The 22,320-nt window shown below is 40.8% G+C and overlaps 1 protein-coding gene across 10 annotated transcripts in view; it reads left to right on the top strand.

The window, feature by feature from the left end:
• LOC103981915 (inositol hexakisphosphate and diphosphoinositol-pentakisphosphate kinase VIP2) overlaps positions 1 to 22,320 on the top strand; it is a 98,139-nt gene that overhangs the window by 36,683 nt on the left and 39,136 nt on the right. For all 10 annotated transcript variants that reach the window (XM_009398674.3, XM_065104370.1, XM_009398675.3 and 7 more), the window contains 6 exons: positions 539 to 631; positions 3,465 to 3,539; positions 10,504 to 10,589; positions 10,709 to 10,915; positions 10,999 to 11,098; positions 11,186 to 11,256. In XM_009398674.3, the coding sequence (XP_009396949.2) occupies positions 539 to 631; positions 3,465 to 3,539; positions 10,504 to 10,589; positions 10,709 to 10,915; positions 10,999 to 11,098; positions 11,186 to 11,256 (632 nt within the window). The remainder of the gene's footprint in view (positions 1 to 538; positions 632 to 3,464; positions 3,540 to 10,503; positions 10,590 to 10,708; positions 10,916 to 10,998; positions 11,099 to 11,185; positions 11,257 to 22,320) is intronic.

Genomic DNA, 22,320 nt, shown 5'->3' with positions numbered 1-22,320 from the left:
GAACAATGGTAGAAGAAGAGAAGAGGAAGAAAGCCTCGGCAACCCTTCTTTAGCAGCAACCGAATCGGCAAGCAAGGAGTCCTTAAAGCCTGCGACATAATTTTGCGACAGAGAACCATCGCAGATCCAACAGCTTTGTCTTCATCCTTGACAACTAAAGATGCAGCAGCAACTACAACAAGATCAACCCCTTCCGCAGTCCCTAACAGAGGTGCTATCATATTGGTGAAAGGAGGGAAGAAAGGGAGAACCGGCAGCAGGCGTTCTGCTGCTATCTATCCATGCTTGTCGTGCGAGAACTTCCAAGCGATTGTCACTCAAGAACTCTTTGGCTTAGTTCCCTGTTTGAGGCACTTTAGTGTGAAATTTGTCAAATATCATGTTCGCTTGCCTGAACTTTTACCTTCCTACACTTTACATCGGGAAGAATGCTAAATCTATCCTCTAATTGTATCTTATGTGTTGTGGGATGTATTTCTTGTCTTCTTGATTGTTTCATTTGGGAGAGGCATCACAACTCAGATTGGTATTCCTGTAGGTATATACTGTTGGTGCAGAATATGCACATGCTGAGGCGCGAAAATCTCCTGTTGTTGATGGTGTTGTCATGAGGAATCCTGACGGAAAAGAAGTAACATCTTTTAGCTTTGCTGTTGTTTAATCAATCAATAGCTTATCCAATTTTGTATCTGATTTTCATTGTAGTCATATTGCATTATGTTGATGCACTTTCTCTTTCACAAATCTGTATTTTACATGTTTTGATGCTTGAAAGTAGGGATGTTGCTGGTTCAGTCTGACATAATTAAGAATTACTAGTTCATTTTGTCAATCAGAATGCTGCCATCACCACTTTTGTCTAATATATATTAATTCATCATTTATTTCCAAATGTAGAAGTAGTGCTATATTAGGAAGTTGTCTCCAACTTTAAATCAAAAAATAATCAATGACCTTTTATGTTGTGCTTTCTATCCCTTTCATTTACTTCATTATCATGCACCTTCCTTTTGTCTCCACTATCCGGCACTATCTATTAAAACATACCACTTTATATCACCTGATACTTTCCAATCCCATGTCTCTTGTCATTAGCCCAAAAGCTTTGGATCTCCAAAAATCCTTGCCTTTTTTGATCTATGCTTCTCCTGTGTTTCATCTCCTGTTATTTTTAAATTGTCCTCTTTATCCCTTGCACTTCTTTGTCCTGATTATCCCTTGCACTCCTTTGTACGATACGATGCATATCCAATTTGTGGCAGTCCATGGTGTTATCCTTAGAATGTTACAGAAATTTCATTAATGTTTAGGCTGATAAATACTTTGTTTGCGGGCCCTTGCCATTTAGCTGCAAAAATGTAGGATTAAATAGACATGCTTTAATGTAATAATTTAGGCTATAAAGGTTTTCTATGCACTCATTGTTTTTGCTAGTTTTATCTCTATAGCTAGCAAGGACCTTGGCAATCTTGGTATCGAGGTCCCTTTTAGAAACTTTTAGCATCCTTTTTGGTTGGAGAGTGTTATCTCAATTGGTCCTTGTGGTCAACTTTTCTGTAAGATATGTGGTCATTGCTATTGTTTTAAGAAGCCCATTTTGTATTGACATGTGCCATCTGTATCCGGTGTTCATAGTTGGTCCTTCACACATGTTGGAAGTTGTAACCATGGATTCATGTGTTGTTACATAGCCAAAGAATTGGTTTTTGTGTTCATTTTGTGACCTGAAATTGTTGTGAATGAGGTCTAACGGCTAAATATCTTTCCTTACCCTTGAATTATTTAGATATTCTAACGTCAGACCAGTACAACACTAACCCATACAACAGGGCTTATAGTTTGGACTTTGGAACCAAATTAGGCTTTGATTCAAACCTTAAGGGAGTCATACAATCGAGAGAGAATGGTGATTCCATGCCCTTGAATTTGATAGACTTTCTGCTTGACCATTGTTGGAGGGGGTTTTTCATGGATTGCCAATGATTATGTCATGTTGGATGGTTGGGGGTGCCATTCCATTGTGCGGTCAGCATAGTGAGGAGGTTGTTCCCACAAATGTTACTTTCTTGATGCCAATTGATGTTCCATATCTTTACAATGGAGAGAGTAACTTGTTTAGGGTGACGTTTCAAAAACTTGTTAGAGCGGTACATGCCCATCAATATATTTTCATCCAACTGGCCAATGGGATGGAGATTGAGCAATATCTTCTGGTCTGTTCTCGAACACGGATTAGAGGGTGGTAACCTTAGTGGATCGAACGGTAAGTTTAAAACTGGGAGCTGATCTACTCATTGCACACAATAAAACAAAGCCTTGTAGGCCTTCTAAAACCCCTTGCCTTTCCTTCTTTCACCTCTCTTCACTTCCTCTCTCAATCACAATATATTTTTCCCCAACTTCTCTCCCAAACTCTTTAAACTCTAGCTCTCTCAAATTTAAGTTAATGTCAACCAGTTAAAGCTTCATTCTCCATAACTCAATTTGGTTTTTCTCGAAGACAAGGTAAATCAAAAGCTTAATATCCAAATTATTCACATGTAGTTAGTAGCAAGAAGTTTAGTTCTTATATTTTGTTGTCTGAAAACATAATTATTTCTTTAATTTAGGTTAGTTTTAGGCATTTTATTAAGAAAGTTGGGGCTAGATCTTATTTTGTTGTCTACAAAATAGATGTATTGATTTGACCGGCATTTGAGACAATCATTATATTTATTTAAAGGAGAACATGACTTATGTCACTATGTTCTGAAATATGCTTTGAACTAACCTTCACCAAGTAATAGAGACAATGTGCTTTTTTAACCTTGTATGGCACATATGTTAATTGTACTTAAATTAAATGACTAAGATTTATTGCACTAAGAAAAGAGTTAATTTGTATCAATATGTAGATGTGGAACTTCTGGTCAAGTCACTAAGGCCCATAATAACCTTTGAGTACTAGTGCAAGATTAAATCTAGAAAGCAACCTCTCACGGGGTTTTCACTTATATTCTTATTTTCTTTGCATGTGGTTGAGGGTAATCGGATTTGACACTTGAAATGTTTGGTGCTTGGGGATGCTAGCCTAGTTAGCCAAATATCCCTAGGTTGAGTTCCTAGTCTTGACCATAAAGGTTGTTCTCATTTTGGCACCATTATACATGATACCAAGGTATGCAGTACCGAATGGTACCGCCCGGTATGGGCAGTACGTACCAGTCTGATGGCATACCGGTACGCGGACCGCTTGGTACCGTTACAGTGCTATAGTATAAAAATTATAAAATAGTTTGGCACATCAGGGTGTACCTCTCGGTACACCGGTACCGTACCATACCGAGCCAACCTCGAAACACCGGTACGGTACGGTACGGTATTGCATACCTTGCATGATACCACTAAGATAATCACTTTTTATATGTTTTTAATTATATTGTCGTACCATCTATTTACTAAACTATTTGTCATTTGTTGTACAGGTTAGGTATCCGGTTCTATTAACTCCAGGAGAGAAGCAAATGTCAAGGGATGTTTGTCTTGCTTTTCGCCAATTGGTAATAACTCTAAAATTTGAGCCCATGTCTTTACGATTTCATTTTCTATAGAAAAATTGCTTATTTTGATTTTAACTAATATTTACTAAGATATGTTGAAGGGACCTATCAAGTTTTTACATTGATTTTTTATGCTAAATAATTTAGTAAGCTTACAATATGGTGGACATCGTGTTTAATATTTTTAAATGTAAAATATATAATGGAACTAGAATGTTGTAATGTTTTATTATTTGTATTATTCAAGTAATTTCACATATAAATTGGCATGGAAAATCATGATGAGCATTAAAGAAATTTAAGATCAAATTGATTGATCGGACTGCATAAGAGGCATTTGATGTTCAAGTTTCAACAATATAACAAACTGAAATTATCCTAATGCATAAATAATGAAGTAAAATAATAAAATAAAATTTTTATAATAATAAAAAATCTACAACATTAAGATACTGATCAAAATTTTAAACTTTTAATTTTGTAGAAATAGTTTATCTCTCAATTTTCCTTCGGTTTTTAATATAATGTTTAGCTTATAATTTAAAATTTTAAAGTTATATTATGTTAATATTTGCTTATTAATATTATATTGATTTTTTTCATGGTTTTAATCAAGGTTTGCCTTACCAATCCGAACTAGTGTCTTGATCGACTAGCGGCATGGTACGTGCCACCGTGTATTGGTGTAATAAGTGTTGGCATGGTGGGGCATGTCGACAGCCTAGATTAATGCCAAAAATTGCTTCAATTTTTTTTGAAAAATATAAAAACTTATACAAGGGTTTTAGGTTGTAAATAAATATAAAATTAGTTTAATTTCAGTAAAAACATTCAAATGAACTTTGAGGAAATAATAGTTACATATATCTTTTTTGAACTTTGAGGAGCAACTTTATCTTATAGTTGCATATAAATAAGGAAATAATAGTTGCATATAAATAAGGAAATAATAGTTGCATATATCTTTTTTGAACTTTGAGGAGCAACTTTATTCCATGTTTCGGATTGTTCTTCCATTGGTTTGAATTGTTAAATTTTGAGTTAAGCTTTAAGATTCAAATGAATGAAATAATAAATTGATTGATCGATAGATACACTTGGTTTTACCATAAAAAATAACGACGGGACCCCATGGTCGATGGATCAGGGTCCACGATCATGTATCTGTATATGAATATAATATGTTTGATATACCCAATCCTGAAATTGATCCTAGATATAGTATACTGATACATCGTATGTCCTTGGTGCATCAATGTGGTGATGGTCGTAGTCTAATCATCATTCACGACACATGTCTGAGGTGGCTCTTGAAGTAAGTACGATTGTGGTATCTATTACTTTCGTTGCTGATTTGTAGCTTCGTATTATAAGATTGGTCATCGTACTATTGTCTGGAGAAGAATAACAAATTATCACTATACTGCTATTGGATATAAGACTCTACATAATACTATGATTGGGAATGTGATGAGCTTCGCTCTGTGTCTATGTCGTGTACATTTTGTCGGATCTTTTCAAAATCATCCATTGCCTTCTTCTCCTTTTGTGTATCAAGTTGACTAGTACCTCGTTGAGATCCATGATCTGAATCTTGGGTGGCATATATAGAATATTGCTTCTTAGCCCATGCACCACTATTAAACTGTGTATACAGGACCATTGACTTCTTGTCGTCGTTGATATCGTCAATCGAGGCACTATTGTCCTTGTCGTCGTCATGTTTACGGACCGAGCGAGTTGCTGAATGCGATTGAGAAGTCTCGTCGTTTGACTTGATTCTTTCAATGGTATCATTGATGCTATTGTCTTCCCTTTTTCTTTTGCCTTTGTACGCTAGGTGGACGATTATGATGGTTAAGTGACGCTGGTTTCTTAAGTAATCTGAGTTGACGTTGCTCGGCTCCATCCATCGCGTTTTGATCGAGGGGGATCTTCCTCCTGTTGGGGGTGTGTTTCCTCTTCTTTTATTGCCTCGATGATAAAACATGATCTTCGAGGGGGATCTCTTGCCTCATCAAATAAAGGATCCTTTTGATTCATTATTGCTTCGACTCCATTTTAACATTGGCTGTGAATCTTTGGTGTAATATTGGAGGTTGATGGGATGACTCTTCACCTCCTTTGACTCATTCTCTAGCTCGACATAATACATCAGAAACATTAACCGATATATGAAAAACCACTTGTTTGTTGCAATACACAAGAAAATTGATAATACTCATTATTGTTGTCCTTGTCCAACTATCATACATAAGTGTTACCCTATACTCGTCCTACTGCCTACTGAAAGGATTGATCCAATCCTTCAGTTCAACTACTTCCTCATTTAAATAAACGTTGTGGGTATCCTTTAGTGTTGGAGGTTGGATCCCCATGTTAGCCTTTTGGATCGAAGACACAATGCTATGATAATATAAACCTTGGGCTGTGTTTGTTGGAATCCTGTGGAAGTTGAACCACTTAGCTATTGCCTTGCAAATATCCCTCTTCTTTTCTTTTGTATAAGCATCGTTTATTTGTGTTTGCTTCGCTATTAGTGGAGGATAGGCTTGTGGATCAATATTAGCAATATCTAGTGTTGACCTCTTATCAAGTCCTTATATAAAATCATGGATTCCACCTTATTTCATGCTATTAATCCGGCTCAACTAATGAGGAGGGGCAGTTGGCTACCTTATGCTTGCCGATCTCTGGAATCCTTGTGGCGCAGACCCATTTTCACCACCATGCTCCTATTATGAGTTAGGTCGTCAATGCCTTATTGCCTTCTTGTACATGTATTGATGCTCCATTGATGCATGAATACCTCCTCTAAGATCCAAGCCGATATTAGCGATGCAACCCTCATATTCATCATAAATCGATTTCTATATAGTCTTGTAGTATTCTTCATGTTCCTTGGTCTTCTTTTTAATTGTATATTTCCTCTTGCTTGTTGTAGTTTATTTTGAAATAATTGACGGATCTCTGTCGGAATCTTTTTGCATTTTGCATTATCGGGAAGCCCGTCAGCCAAATGTATCTTCAACCGAGTTATTCCTCTAACTCGACCGATGTAGTCACTAATGATAACAGTTTCCGTTTATCTTTTGGGCATGATCCCAAGCGTCATCATGTGCTTATTTCTTTGGTGTCATGTCCTTGCCAAGATTGAATCAAATAAATAAGCTACGATTAACCCGAATTTTAAATACCAAGCTATGATTAGATGTAATGAATCATATTTTATCACTCTAAACATGTCAATTAACCTAATAAACATTAAATACATAGAATTGACCCAATATAGGTTAAATTACAATAAATTTATAATTAATTACTTCATAATTAGTCTTCTTTTACCACTATAAATATGTCAAACACCATAATAATTGTTAAATACATAGAATTGACCCAATTTAAGAGCAAATAATGGTGAATTCATCTTAAAAGACACTAATTACAATATTAAAAACTTAATTAATCCCTATTAGTTTTATTTTACTACTATAAATATGTAAAACACCCTAAGAGGCATTAAATACATAAATTTGATCTAATATAAGTCAAATTACAATGAAATCATAATTAAATACATTAATCACAACATTAACATAATTAATTACTTCCTAATTGTTCCTCTTTCATCACAATAAATATGTACATTTTAATAGGCATTAAAGATATTGAATTGCCCTAATATGAGTCAAATTTTGATTAATTCATCATTAAATAAACTAGTCACAATATTAACATAGTTAATTACTCCCTAATTAATCTTCTATGACCATTATACACATGTCAGACACCCTGATAGGCATTAAAGACATTGAATTAGCTCATTATGAGTCAAATTTTGATTATATCATCATTAAAATCACTAATTACTATATTAAAAAAATAATTAAAACCTAATTAAATCTATTCTTCTATCTCAAACATACAAATCATCATAATATGCATGAAATGCAAAGATTTCACCCAATATATGTCTAATTTCGATTAAATCAGCATTAAGCAAACTCATCACAGCGTCAAAGGCCAATTTCTCATATTCTACCATCTAATCAACCCTACTCTATCATCATAAAGGTCTCAAACAATATGTTAGACATTGAGAACATAGAATAGGTTTAATCATCTCATAAATCAATAAAAATCGAAAAAAAGAGTTCATACATTTGATTAAAGAGTTCTTCCTCTAACTTAGTGTTAATCTCCCAAATTAGCCTCCTAAGCTTGATCCAATCCACAAATCACAGCTTTGTCGAGTTTAAGAGAGTGCAAATGAGAAAATGAGAGAAAAATGTTAATTAGAAAGAGATTAAGAGAGTATAAGAGGTAGAGAGAGTGAAAAGAGAGTGAATGAGGGGGTCGAAAGGGTTCAAAGACCCTTTAAAATGATTCAAACGGTCACATGGATCGTTTGGGCTAGATCAATCCAAGCCATTGATCGGTATCGGTTGAAATTCGACCGTTATCAACTGGTACAAGTCGGATTTTGGTTGTTTAGTCCGGTATAAACCCCATTTCGGGTGATACGAGGTCATACCATGGACCATCTGGTATAGGGCGATCCGTGTGTCAATCTCTTGTCGGATCGATGGTGAAACTAGTGTTAGACTTGAGAATAGAAGAGTCTATACAATAGGATAAATAATTAGTCAGACATTTCTTTTCTTGGTGATTAAGCGGAGGGCATTAGGAGTTATAATTCTCAGCGATTGAAGCAAACATTTCTTAGCGATCTAAGCAAACATTGCTTTTGCAGATTAGAAACTAGCTTGGGGATTAATTGATAGAATGAAGTTCTGATTCTATAGGGCATTAGCTGTTCATAGTGAACGAAGATGTTCTTGTAGATGCATGGGAAAATTTCTAGAACCAAAATGCATCGTGCAAGTAGTTGGACCAAACTGATGAGGGGACAAAGGGTAAGATCACTAAAATCATTATAAAAATAAAGATAAAGAGTATAATGAGTATTTAGGATTTATTAGTAAATTGAACTAGTGGTAGATATGTATAATAAACTTCCACCCAAGGCATGATGGATGCTTTCGGTCAAGCTCCTTTGAGCTTGTATGTGTAAGAGAGAGAGAGAGAGAGAGAGAGAGAGATTGCTGCTGTAGATCCAACATAGAAAATAAAGAAGGAATAAGTGTCTGCCTTGATCAATTTCCCCTATTTTTATTCTAATTAGTTTTCAGAATCTGAAACCTCTATTTACTTGGTTTCAGTTTCTCCTGAATTAAAGAATTTTTATTTTTTATTTTTAATGAAACATGAAATTTGTTTTTAATAAATTTTGGGACTTCTTTTAATTATAGAACCTAAAGAATTAAATTTCACCATTTTCATGAACTAGGTATGATTAATTTTTCTATTTTTTGAATATACACAGCAACTTCCTTTATTGTCTATTTCTACCTAAACATTGAACTTTATGTTCCTATTGTAACTTTTAGCCAACTGTGTAATTCTCAATGTTTGTCATCTCTTATCATGTAGTCATATCGGTCCTTGGCCGAATCGGTACGTACTAGTCAATATCGTGTATTGGTACATCGAAACTTGTGGTAAATAAAAAATTCGGATGAGAAATCTGCTAAAATTAAAATCCTATTTCAGGATTTTTTCCTAATTTCTTGGTATATCAATTAAATTTAAAAAAGAATAAAATATATCTAAGCCATAAAGTGGATATAAATTCTAGGCTATATATTCCTTAATTAATTAAATTTAAATAAGAAACATGGTGTAATGTGCTTAAATTCCTTAATTATCACTCATTAGATCTTAATCATGCTTGATCTACATATTAATGAGCCTCTAATTGCCCATTAAACATGGGAGGATAAGCTTGTAAATCATGCAGGAAGTGAATGCATGATTGATCTATGCTAATCTTTCTTAAATACCTCTAATTAAGTCTTTATTAATCATTAGTCCCTAAAATCATGACGTACCAATATTCTTTACACTAATTGAATGAACTGATAAAAAACATATAGAGAAGTTAAATACCTTCAATTGAAGGCAAATTCCAATGGATTTCGAGTTTGAATCCCACTTTATCCAAATCAACCTCCACTAATCGTCAATTAAGGAGATTAAATATGTTTAATGAGATTGTAAGAGTGAGATTGATTTCTTTTAATCATGTATATTTTCAATATTTAATTGCTTCTTTTAATACCTCTCTCAGTTACTCTTTTGTTCCTTTTCAATTTTGTAAATCTAGGTGTGATTTCTAAGATGGTCACTAGTTTCTACAAGAGGAGTCTATCACAGAGATCGTATTTCAATGTGAATTCAATTGTTTGTATTGAAAGTTGCAACTTTAACTGTAGAGTGTTAACAATCCTACTCCTTTTTCTAACAGAAACGAGGTTGAGATCCTCTCTAACATTGTACCCACAAACATTGCAATTGGAAGTTCAGAACTGAAGGTGCAGTTGCATGAGATTTACAATATTTTAGCATTAGTGCTATTGATATGGCTAAAGAAACTGGAAAAGTTCTACCAAAATATTTTCCTTTTCCATTCCACCATCATCCCATGGCTATTGTCGACCATCCACAAACCCCAGGAGAAGTAGTCCAGAGCTACCAATAGTTCATAAGGCCTACTTGTGAGCTAGAGAGAAAAGAGGAGAGAACAAAAAAATAAAGAAATTCATGCTCTCTACTACAATAAGAGAAGAAAAGTTTGCGCAGCCATCTTGGTGTGGCAACTCTTTTTGGGATAAGAATCCTTTATAAGAGAGTTATCTAAATGCAGAAGTAATAGGCCCATGTGATCCATGCATCTCCCTTAAAAATCCTCTTCTTTCCTTTCATGTGGATTAGTAAAAAGAAATAACAATTGGAACCTAGCTTATTGCATAATTTTGGTGTCATGCATTTTATTTGTATAGAGTCCTGACTAAGTGGTTTCTTTGCTTCATGCTCACTTTTTGTATCTGTGGTGTTCTGACAGGTTTGTGGCTTTGATCTCTTAAGGTGCGAAGGAAGGTCTTATGTATGTGATGTAAATGGATGGAGTTTTGTGAAGAACTCTTACAAGTAATCCTGTGTCTTTGTGGTCTATACTCCGTTGGTTGAATTTTAAATATGGATGGTTATACTTTTCATAGTTTCACAAATCTAGTATGTATATTTTGAGAATCACCTTTACTGTTTAGGTATTATGATGATGCTGCATGCGTTTTAAGGAAAATGTTTCTTGATGCCAAAGCTCCCCATCTTTCAACTACAATTCCTCCTAACCTTCCATGGAAAGTTAACGAATTGACCCAATCTTCTGAGGGACTAACACACCAAGGAAGTGGACTTATTGGAACATTTGGGCAGTCAGAGGAGCTTCGTTGTGTTATAGCTGTTATCCGTCAGTAAGGACAGGTTTTACTGCTTTAGGATGTATGTTCTTTTATGGCCTCATTTTCTAATTTTTATTATCACAATTTCATCCTAGTGGTGATCGGACTCCAAAGCAGAAGGTAAAATTAAAGGTGACAGAAGAGAAGCTACTAAATTTAATGTTGAAGTACAATGGTGGAAGGGCAAGAGCTGAGGTGTTCTTTGACATTGAGTTACAATTTTCACATTTATTGGAACATCTACCTTTATATAGTACTTATTTGTCAATAATCTTATTGCAGACAAAGCTCAAAAGTGCTGTACAACTGCAAGATCTGTTGGATGCTACACGACTCCTTGTTCCACCCACAAGGTATAGAAGCAAAATCAATTGCTTATGTTGATCTCTACAATTTTCAATGCTAATAATCAGCATTTCTGCACCTGGTGCAAAAGATATCCTGTGCTGAAAATTGTTCTTGGAATGCAAATTATGTCACTGAAACCATTAACCCTGGGAAAGGCGACTTTCATGTTTAACAACTGATTAGATTTTACTGGGTTGAGTATCATGAACTTGCTAGTACTTTGCAGCAAAAGGATATTCTTCCACTAGTAAGTTGATGCATAGATCTAATTCATGATGTGTGGTACATTTATGTAAGACTGGAGAGTAGTTTACTGTACAAATAATTACTGATGGTAGTGCTAACTTTAAGTGGGCTAGTGTATAGTTAATGAATAGCGAAGGAATTTTTTTTGCACATTATGTCTGGCTTATTGCATTGGCTTAATAGATATTGGGTATATTGCACTCGTGAAGAGGCCTATAGCAAAGGCATAGAGTATAATTCATTTCGTTTATAATCATCATTGATGTAAAGATTCATAGGGGAGCTCCTTTAGCTAGGTGTCACTTGATTTGCCATGAACTTAATATCCTTGAAATTGCTCAGGTAAACTAGAGAAAGACTGGTCTCAAGGTGGTGTTTGTATTTATTAATGTTATGCTATTTCATTAGAGGAGAAAATTGTGGAGACACATATTATCATATGGATTTTTTGTTGCAATGGTTTAATCATTTTTGTAGTGAAGCGATTGCACGTTCTTTTTCATTGGATTGGTTTGTAGAAAACATGGTTTGTTATATCGGTCCGTACTGGTGTATTGACCAGCATGTCACAGACTTAGCTGGATTTGCCTAAATCGTGAGGCACCATTGCGGCCAAGACGCGAACTTAGCTTGAGTTGCCTAAGTCGCGAAGCACCCTTGCGCCAACTTCTCGGACTTAGCTGGGATTGTCTAAGTCATGAGGCGCCCTTGCGACATATGCGTCCGCAAAGGGTCAGCCTAGTTGCAACCTCGTATAGGTCCCAAAGGACCTGTAAAATAGAAAGTTGATTAAATTGAAAACGGGCGACAGACACGTCCCAACGTCTCGTAAAGAGGGAAGCTTTACAAGCAATTCAGCAAGCACCTTGTGTGCATAGGAGGATAACAAAGACTTTAGAAGGTAGAACGAACAGTAAGTCCACAAACAACTGCTCACCGGGTGCCGAGCGCGAAAGCAAGTTCCTGTCAAGTTAACGTGCGAACTTGTGAAGAGTTTTTCAACGCCCGGCAATGTACCAAAGTCCCATCCAGCCTGTGCCACTCGGGGGGTTCCAGGGTGCTGAGATGGTTGATGTTTCACGAGCAACTATGGCTTGCAGAAAACAAGTCGTGGCATGCAAAAACAGAGCTGTTTTGGGCAGTTCGGCCTGGCACGACGAGCAATCGCACTGTAGCGCTACAACCTGTTTGAACATGCATTTTTACAAGAAAAAACACACAAAACTAAGAAAAAACATGCTGCTATGTTTTGGTACAAGCATGCAAAAGCGACGAACAGTTCGTTGAACGAAGTTGTTGCGGGTGCGCGACGACCCTTCATGACAAGTTGTTGGTATGGTATGGTGTGTACCAAGCTGTACCGAGCATACTGACACATGGTACATGGGGGTGTACCGATGTATTGCCCATACTGGTCCCTTGTCGGATTGGTATGTATTGCTCGTATCGAGCGGTACATCATGGTACGATGAACCTTGGTAGAAAAGACTTTAGGTAGGGGAATAGGAAGGCACTCCCTGATGTCGAGAGATTTGGGCCCTACTTTGTAGCATTTCTTGGTGGTGGGATACTCAAATCTCCGGACATATTTTTATGACAAGCAAGAATATACTTTAAAGTTATTGTTTATAAACTTTCTACAGTTGGATTACACTGAATTAGATTTACTATTGAAATCTCATGTACTAGCTGTGGCACATCCTTGCCACTGATCATGACCTCTTATGTTCTTCATAATATCATTATAAGATTTGGCACCAAATGCCTCAAACTCAACTGATGAGGTAAGTTATGAATTGATTATGTTATTATTCTTAATAAGATATGCAGAGTTATTCATTGAGGGTTGTTAGTTTAGGAAATTTTATTTCAAGAGACTTATGACACATTAAACAAGAAAACTATCGTTTTGTGTCGATGACATGGATCCTGAGCATAATTCACAAATACAGTGTATTGTTTTATCACCCAAATCATATGTACAATCTGAAGTGATTGTTTTTTTGGGATTTTATCATCACTTGATGCTAGGACAAGTCGGGGCCGTCATGTTGCATCCATAGGCCGTGGCATAGCTCATCAGTTTAGTTGCCTGATTACCAAGGTAAGAGGAAAGGTCACTCATTTTAGTCAACAAACCATTGAATGCCATTGATGTGCAACAAGTTGGTTAAGAGTTAAGACAATGAGATATCTTCATCAAATCTTGCACTTTGTCAAGTCTGCAGAGATGACAGTGTGGTGGATTGTAGTTTGTCTACTGATGATGGTGGTCAGGCACTAGGGTCTTAATGTCCCACTTTGCAGACTCGAAAAAGTAAAGCACAAAACTAGGAACAGATCCACCCAATTGGTTTAGGACCAGAAAGACAAGCACAAAGGGATGGGGAGTTGAAAGAGCTCCTACAGAATATTTGAGTCAGACGAGAGTTCCTTGTGGTCATAACCTTTCGACTAGCACTGATCTCATGGGTAATACTGTAGTATTATCATGATGATAGGTTTTCTCAAATTCTTATATTCATATCGCTCACGACATTAGTATAGTGATAACAATTGTAGTGCTACTGCACCACAGTCTGAGCAGCCATACTTGTACAATCATACTTGCTCCAGCATCCTACTATCACATAAGTGATTAATGATGATGAGAGCACAACTGTTACTACGTTATTTCATTCGTTCTGCAGTATATATTGGTATCAGATTTCATGAGAGCATTTTCAGGCTATTTTAAATTTAAGCTTGATCTGTATCTCAATCACATTAAGGACATGACTTCTCGTCTTATTGGGACATGACAATCATTTTGGTGGTAGTAGGCCAATTATACGGTATGGAATTACATAATGCATGCCTTGTGTATGTATTCATTTACAATTATTTTGGTCATGTGTTTCTAATACATACCTAGCGTGGTATGCTTAGGACACAATTCATTAAGGTGTGTACTTCGTAGCATGGTATACAATTTTGAATGGTACCGCCCGATACGGGCGGTACGTATCGGTCCAATGGTATACCGGTACGCGGATCGCTCGCTACTGGACGGACCGTGCTATAGTATACATTGTAGCAATGCTACAGTGCTATAGTAAAGGGAAGAAATATTTAAAATCACTTGGTAAACCCTGGTGTACCGCTCGGTACATTGGTACCGTACCGTACCGAGCCAACCTCGAAACACCGATACAGTACGGTATTGCATACCTTGTTTTGTAGTACATGAAAAAACATGTTTCAATTAATTATTGTCTATCCTTAGCCAAAATTTAGGTTTTTTTAGGTATTTAGTTAAATTTTAGGGTTTTTTATTAATTTTTGAATGGGACTAACCAATGAAGATTGGTCCCATCAGTGACAGTTATAGATTGGACCCATCAGTGACAGTTATAGATTGGTCCCATCTATACCGCCTTATACTATGAGTGCGTATTGGTACCACATTATCCATTTAAGGATCGATATCGGTATTGGACTATGATTTTAATTGATGGTAAGGATCATAACTCTTTTGCTCTCCCTTAACTAATCATTCATCATAGATTGTTGTTTCGCCTAGACTGATACAAAATGGACGGTATGTACCGGTTCGAGCATGAAGTGGTACATGGACCACCCTCATTTCTGGTTATCTGATCTGACCCGTTAAAAAAGGAAAAAAAAACTATTTAACGAAATGCAAACCCTCTTTGTTGCACATCCCACGAGCTTCGTTTGCTAATGTCGGTGCACATCTGGCGCTCGTTGCGCATCCTTGATTTTGGATAGGCCTCCTCCTATTACTCCTCTTCCTCCATCGTTTCCTCTTCCCTTCCCCTTCCTCCACCACCTCCTTTCTTCCTTCCTCTTTCTCTACCAACTCCTCTTCTTCCTTGTTCCTCCTCTTTCTCCATCAACTCCACTTCTTAGTCTTCCTTCTTCCTTCTCCTCTTCCTCCACCGACAATTGTTCCTTCCACTTTGAGTCTTTGAGATGTACCAATGTAATGTGTTGGTACACTGATATTGATAATGTGTGTTGGTACACTGATATTGATGGTTATGTATCTTTGGGACCGATGTGCATGGTTGGTGCGAGACAACAAACTTTTTTATATTGTTAGTTGTCAATCCTAGGTAGAGGTGAAGTAGTTTATGTACACCTGACATCTTTTGCCTGCATCTTGAATTGATTGGCTAGCTAGTGATGCCCACAGTAGGGATATGGGTGTGGATGGTGATTTAAAAAGTCTGGGTCCATTGGATACTTTGTCTTAAATCTTTCATTTGATTCGGCTTGGATGAAGTTGGCTAAAAGATGAAGTTGGCTAAAAGAAAATGGTTCATTCCATCGAAGGAACCCATTGGCTCATTTTTTTAATATTTTAAGGGTGGTGCTTGGCTTCTGTTGATCATTATCTCTTGTGGGGATACTTTCATCAATTTCTTTTGAAGCAACATGGAGAAACACCTAAATAAGAGTTCAGGTTCAGGTATGTCATTCTACCCAAGGTCTGCCATACCGAAGCGTACCGCCCGTACCGGGCGATACGTACCGATCCGCCAGATTACCGGTACGTGGATCGTCCGGTACCGCTATAGTGCTACAGTATTATACTGTAGCACTGCTACAGTATGAAAAAGTATAAAATTGTTCGGTACACCAGGGTGTACCGCTCTGTCACGACCTTAGCTGGAATTGCCTAAGGCGTGAGGCACCCTTGCGGCCAAAGACGCGAACTTAGCTTGTGTTGCCTAAGTCGCGAGTCACCCTTGTGGTAAAGACGCCAACTTAGCTTGCGTTGCCTAAGTCGCGCTTCGCCCTTGCGATCTTGCTCCGCAAGGATCAGCCCACTTTGTAACCTCTCGCAGGTCCCGAGGACCTGTAAAAGAGAAAGAAGTTAGTTCGAAAGAACGAGCAACGGACAAGTCTCGAAGTCTCGCGAAAAGGGAAGCTTTACAAGCAATTCGACGAACACCTTGTGTGCACAAGAGAAAAGAGGGAGAGGGAGAAAAGCAAGGCTTTCAAGGATGAACGAACAGCTGCAAGCCCACAAACAGTCGCTCACCTGGTCCCGGGCGCAAAGACAAGTTCCCGTAAAGGTCACATGTGAACTTGCGAAAGAGATCTCAACGCCCGGTATATAACCGAAGCCCCATCCAGCCCTGTGCCACCCGGGGGGTTCCTGGGGTCTGAGATGGCTGACATTTTGGTGAGCAGAGGCAGCTCTCCGCTCACCTCCCGCAGCACGTGAAAACGGAGCTGTTTTGGGCTGTTTTGGGGCTGTTTTGCTCGGTTCGGTGAGCGGTCGCTTTGCAACGCTGCAGCTTGTTTGAACTTATATATTTACAAGCAAAATGACCCAAAACCAAGAGAAAACATGCTGTCAAGCAGCTGTACATGCAGGTGTGAGCGACGAACGGTTCGTTGAACGGAGTTGTTGCGGGTGCGCGAAGACCGTTCGTGATATTCTCCCCCACTTAAACTGTCGACGCCCTCGTCGACGCTTGTTGGTAGTTTTTGATGACTTCTTCTTCATGTCGCAGGGCGTCTTCAGGCTCCCAACTGGCTTCAGTTCGAGGAAGCTTTCGCCACTTCACCAAGTACTCTGTCTGCTCCGCTCCGTTGGGTAGCTTTATCTTGCGATCCACCAGAATGGTTTCTACTCGCTTCTCGTAGGAGGTTGTGATGGGAGGTAGCCGAGTTGGAACGCTTCGGGAAGCATCTTGCGGATCCGAATGGTAGGCTTTTAGGTTGCTGGCGTGAAGAACGTTGTGAATTTTGAACCACGCCGGTAGCTGCAACTTGTAAGAGACATTGCCTACCCTGCTGATAATTGGGAAGGGCCCTTCATACTTACGCACCAATCCTTTGTGGACTCTGTTCCTGAAGAATTGGAGTGATGCTGGTTGGAGCTTTACCAACACCAAATCGCCAACTTTGAACTCTTGTGGTCGCCTTCCCAAGTCTGCCCACTTCTTCATCCGTTTTGCCGCCTTCTCCAAGTAAGCCCGCGCAATATCTGCATTTCGATGCCACTCCTTTGCGAAATGATAGGCTGATGGACTACTCCCAATATACCCAATTGCCATAGTGTGCGGAGTCGACGGTTGTTGTCCTGTGATAATTTCGAAGGGGCTCTTGTTGGATGTAGAGCTCCGCTGCAAGTTGTAGGAGAATTGGGCGATGTCCAACAGCTTCACCCAATCTCGTTGATTGGCACTCACGTAGTGCCGGAGATATTGCTCCAAGAGCGAATTTATTCTTTCAGTCTGGCCATCCGTCTGGGGGTGGAGGCTTGTAGAGAAGTATAACTTTGACCCCAACAATTTGAATAGCTCGGTCCAGAATCGTCTTAGGAACCGAGCGTCTCGATCACTAATGATATTGTGTGGGACTCCCCAATACTTCACTACACCCTTCATCATCAGTCTGGCTGCCTCTTCAGCTGAACAGTGTAGGGGAGCAGCAATGAAAGTTGCATACTTTGAAAACCGATCGACCACCACGAGTATCGATCCAAGTCCCCCTACAGGTGGCAAGCTTGATATGAAGTCTAAGGAAATGCTCTCCCACGGCCTTTCTGGTACGGGCAACGGCTCCAAAAGTCCCACCGGCTTCCGCTGCTCCACCTTGTCTTGTTGGCAAGTAAGGCATGTTCGAACATATTCCTCCACATCAATCCCCATCTTCGGCCAGTAGAAGGCCCTCTCCACGAGAGCCAACGTTCTGTGAATGCCTGGGTGTCCAGCCCAAAGGGAATCGTGACACTCTTTTAAGAGTTCACGTCTTAAATTGTCCACTCGGGGAACATAGACCCTATTCCCTTTTGTGTAAACAAGTCCCTCCTGGACCCAAAATCGTCGTGCCTTGCCTTCTTTGATGAGCTGCATCAGGATAACTGCTTGGGGATCACTATACAGTCCATCCTTGATTCGGGAAAGGAAGTTGGAGTGCAACTGACTTGCTTGGCCTCTGCCCTCCAGTTGTGCAGCATTCACGCATTCCACCTTCCGACTCAGTGCATCGGCCACGACATTCGCCTTCCCAGGCTTGTACTCCATTGCCATATCAAATTCAGCCAGGAAGTCCTGCCACCGTGCTTGCTTTGGGGAGAGCTTCTTCTGAGTTTGGAAATAGCTTAGGGCGATGTTGTCTGTCCTCAGCACAAATTGCGACCCGAGGAGGTAGTGTCGCCAAACTCGTAGACAGTGGATCACTGCTGTCATCTCCTTCTCATACACTGGATACCGCCTCTCGGTCTCGTTGAGTTTGCGGCTCTCGTAGGCCACCGGATGACCTTCCTGCATGAGTACTCCCCCGATAGCGAAGTCCGAAGCATCTGTATGGACTTCAAAGGGCTCTCCATAGTTTGGCAATCTGAGCACTGGTTTTTCTAGAATAGCAGCCTTCAGATCTTGGAATGCTATCTCACATTTGTCAGACCACTTCCAAGGCTGCTCCTTCTTCAGCAACTCCGTCATTGGGGTTGCCCGCTTCGAATACCCCGCAATGAAGCGTCGATAGTAGTTGACGAAACCAAGGAAGGATCTCAACTCTGGCACCTTCTTTGGAGTTCGCCATTCCGCAACTGCTTGCACCTTCGACTTATCCATCCGAATGGAGCCATCACCGATTCGATGCCCCAAGAATAGGATCTCAGTTTGAGCAAAGTAGCATTTCTCCCTTTTTACGAACAAAGTGTTCTCCCTGAGAACTTTGAAAATCGTCCGAAGGTGCTTGACGTGCTCCTCGAGCGTTTGGCTGTAGACGATTATATCGTCCAAGTAGACGATGATATCGTCCAAGTAGACGACCACGAACTTATCCAAATACTCCTTGAATAGCTAGTTCATGAGAGTACAGAATGTGGCCGGAGCGTTGGTTAAGCCGAAAGGCATCACCAAGAACTCAAACGCTCCATATCTGGTCACACAGGTAGTCTTTGCTTCGTCGCCTTCAGCAATGCGCACCTGCCAATACCCCGACCGAAGGTCGAGTTTTGAGAAATACTTTGCCTTGCCCAATTGATCGAACAAGTCCGCGATGAGCGGGATGGGATACTTGTTCTTCACTGTTACTTTGTTGAGGGCTCGGTAGTCGACACATAATCGGAGGCTCCCATCTTGTTTCTTCTGGAAGAGAACTGGAGCTCCGAAAGGTGCTTTAGAGCTGCGGATGAGACCACCGCTTAGCAGTTCACCTAACTGCTTCCTGAGTTCTGCCAACTCTGGTGGAGGCATGCGGTAGGGTGGTCTTGCTGGAGGCTTCACTCCTGGCTCCAGCTCGATACTGTGATCCACGCCTCTGCGTGGTGGAAGAGTCTTCGGCAACTCGGGTGGCATGACGTCTTTGAACTCTTTCAGGACGTTCGCCACCACAGCAGGTTCTTGAATGGCCTCCTCGTTGAGTGGCTCTAGCTTCATAGCAGCCACGAATGTCAATTCGCCTTTTCGCACCCCTTTCTTCAATTGTAATGCCGAAATGTGTTGGGGCTCCTTGGTTCCTCTCCGAGAGGCGGGAACCACGCAGGGGTCATCGCCTCTCATCATACATAGGGAGTTCAAGAACGACATCGGCACCAACTTCGCCGCATGCATAAACTCCATTCCAAGAATCACTTGGAAGTCATCCAGTGGCATGGCCATCATGTTGGTGTTTCCGCTCCAAGTCCCGATTTTGATGGGAACTCCCTTCGCCAACCCGGAGATTCGCCTGGCCTCCGAGTTCACTGCCTTCATTCGGCTTGGGCTCTTCTCCAAGGTCAACCCAAGTCGCTGTGCTTCACGATCGGCTATGAAGTTGTGGGTAGCGCTCGTGTCCACCATTGCACGGGTCATTTGGCCATTCAGCTTGATGTCCACATACATCAGTTCACTACTTCCTGCTTTTTGTACCTTGGTCTTCATGTTCTCCCCCACTTGACCCCGCATAGCGTTCAACAGACGCATTGCTCCCATTCGGGGTCCTTGCGACTCCTCATCGTCGCTGTTGGATTCAGAACTGCTTGAGCTAAGGGCAACAGCTTTGCCCTTGTCCGATCGGGGAGGGTAGATGGAAGCCGTCAAAGCATTGAGTGCCTGTTTTTGTGGGCACTCCCTTACCATGTGCGGTCCTCCGCACAAGAAGCATCCTCCAGGTTTTGAGGCCTTGCCTTTCGGGTTCGGCCCTTTGTGGGAGCTCTTCTTCTTCTGTTCTCCCCCGAGCTCCTTCCCTCGAGAATGCTTTGGAGGGCGATTGCCTGAAGATTGTTTCCTTCTCGCTGGGTCTTCCGAGGAAACAAAGTCGGTGAGCCTTTCTGCAGCAGTAATTGCCCCGACCACATCGGTAACATTCCTTCGATTTAGCTCCTGTTGAGCCCATGGTTTCAAACCATCGAGGAAGCTGAACAACTTGTCCTTCTCGGACATGTCCTGTATGTCCAGCATTAGTGCAGAAAACTGTTTCACGTATTCTCGGATGGTGGTGCTTTGGCGGAGTTGTCTCAACTTCCTTCTTGCGACGAACTCTGTGTTCTCCGGTAGGAACTAAGTTCTCAACTCCCGCTTCAAGTCCTCCCATGTGTCGACTCGACACCGACCTTGTTGGATCTCTTCCCAACGAGTTCGCCACCAAAGTTTCGCATCTCCGTTCAGATACATTGTTGCTATAGAAACTTTGGTATCTTCAGAATCGGGCCTCGTAGCTCGGAAGTATTGCTCCATGTCGAACAGAAAGTTCTCGAGCTCTTTGGCATCTCTGGCCCCTCCATATCCATGAGGCTCTGGTGCCCTCAAATTTTGTGGCGGTGCAACGCGGGTGTTGCCTCCTCCCGCATTTAGTGTTCTTGTGAGCATAGCCACCTTTGCAGTGAGTTCCGCCACAACATCCTGTAAGTGTTGCACGGAGTCTTTGGTGTCATCCGACAGTCGGTCGACTAGGGCCTCGACCTTGTCGATCCTAGACTCTGCTTCCTCTTGCGAGCTCTCTACCCCAACAAGTCTTTGTTGGTCGTGGTAGAGTTCCTCCATGCTCGCTTCAAGAACATCCAGGCGGGTTTCCGCCGTCGTGAGTCTCTCCTTATGACTCTTTTTCCCAGTTAGCGCACCAAATTGCGCTTCCTCCGCTCGCGGAGAGTGGCCAACTTCTCGCTCATCTTGTTCGCTGCTGCGCTCCTCTTGAGCGGCTCCAACAGCATGAGAGCGAGTGTGCACATGCAGCCCACTTGCGGCTGCTTGGGGCAAGGGTCCGGCTTGCCCCGTCTTGCTTGATTCGCCACGATGCTTTGCCATGGCGAAGTTGCGAAGTTCGTTCGCTGTTCGATCGAAGAGCTTGCCCGCTCTGATACCACAATGTCACGACCTTAGCTGGAATTGCCTAAGGCGTGAGGCACTCTTGTGGCCAAAGACGCGAACTTAGCTTGCGTTGCCTAAGTCGCGAGTCACCCTTGTGGCAAAGACACGAACTTAGCTTGCGTTGCCTAAGTCGCGCTTCGCCCTTGCGATCTTGCTCCGCAAGGATCAGCCCACTTTGTAACCTCTCGCAGGTCCCGAAGGACCTGTAAAAGAGAAAGAAGTTAGTTCGAAAGAACGAGCAACGGACAAGTCCCGAAGTCTCGCGAAAAGGGAAGCTTTACAAGCAATTCGACGAACACCTTGTGTGCACAAGAGAAAAGAGGGAGAGGGAGAAAAGCAAGGCTTTCAAGGATGAACGAACAACTGCAAGCCCACAAACAGCCGCTCACCTGGTCCCGGGCGCAAAGACAAGTTCCCGTAAAGGTCACGTGCGAACTTGCGAAAGAGATCTCAACGCCCGGTATATAACCGAAGCCCCATCCAGCCCTGTGCCACCCGGGGGGTTCC

The sequence above is a fragment of the Musa acuminata genome, chromosome BXJ2-4, assembly GCF_036884655.1.
Source record: "Musa acuminata AAA Group cultivar baxijiao chromosome BXJ2-4, Cavendish_Baxijiao_AAA, whole genome shotgun sequence".
NCBI lineage: Eukaryota > Viridiplantae > Streptophyta > Magnoliopsida > Zingiberales > Musaceae > Musa > Musa acuminata.
Note: the sequence above shows the minus strand (reverse complement) of the source record. Positions and strands in the feature narration are given on the sequence as shown.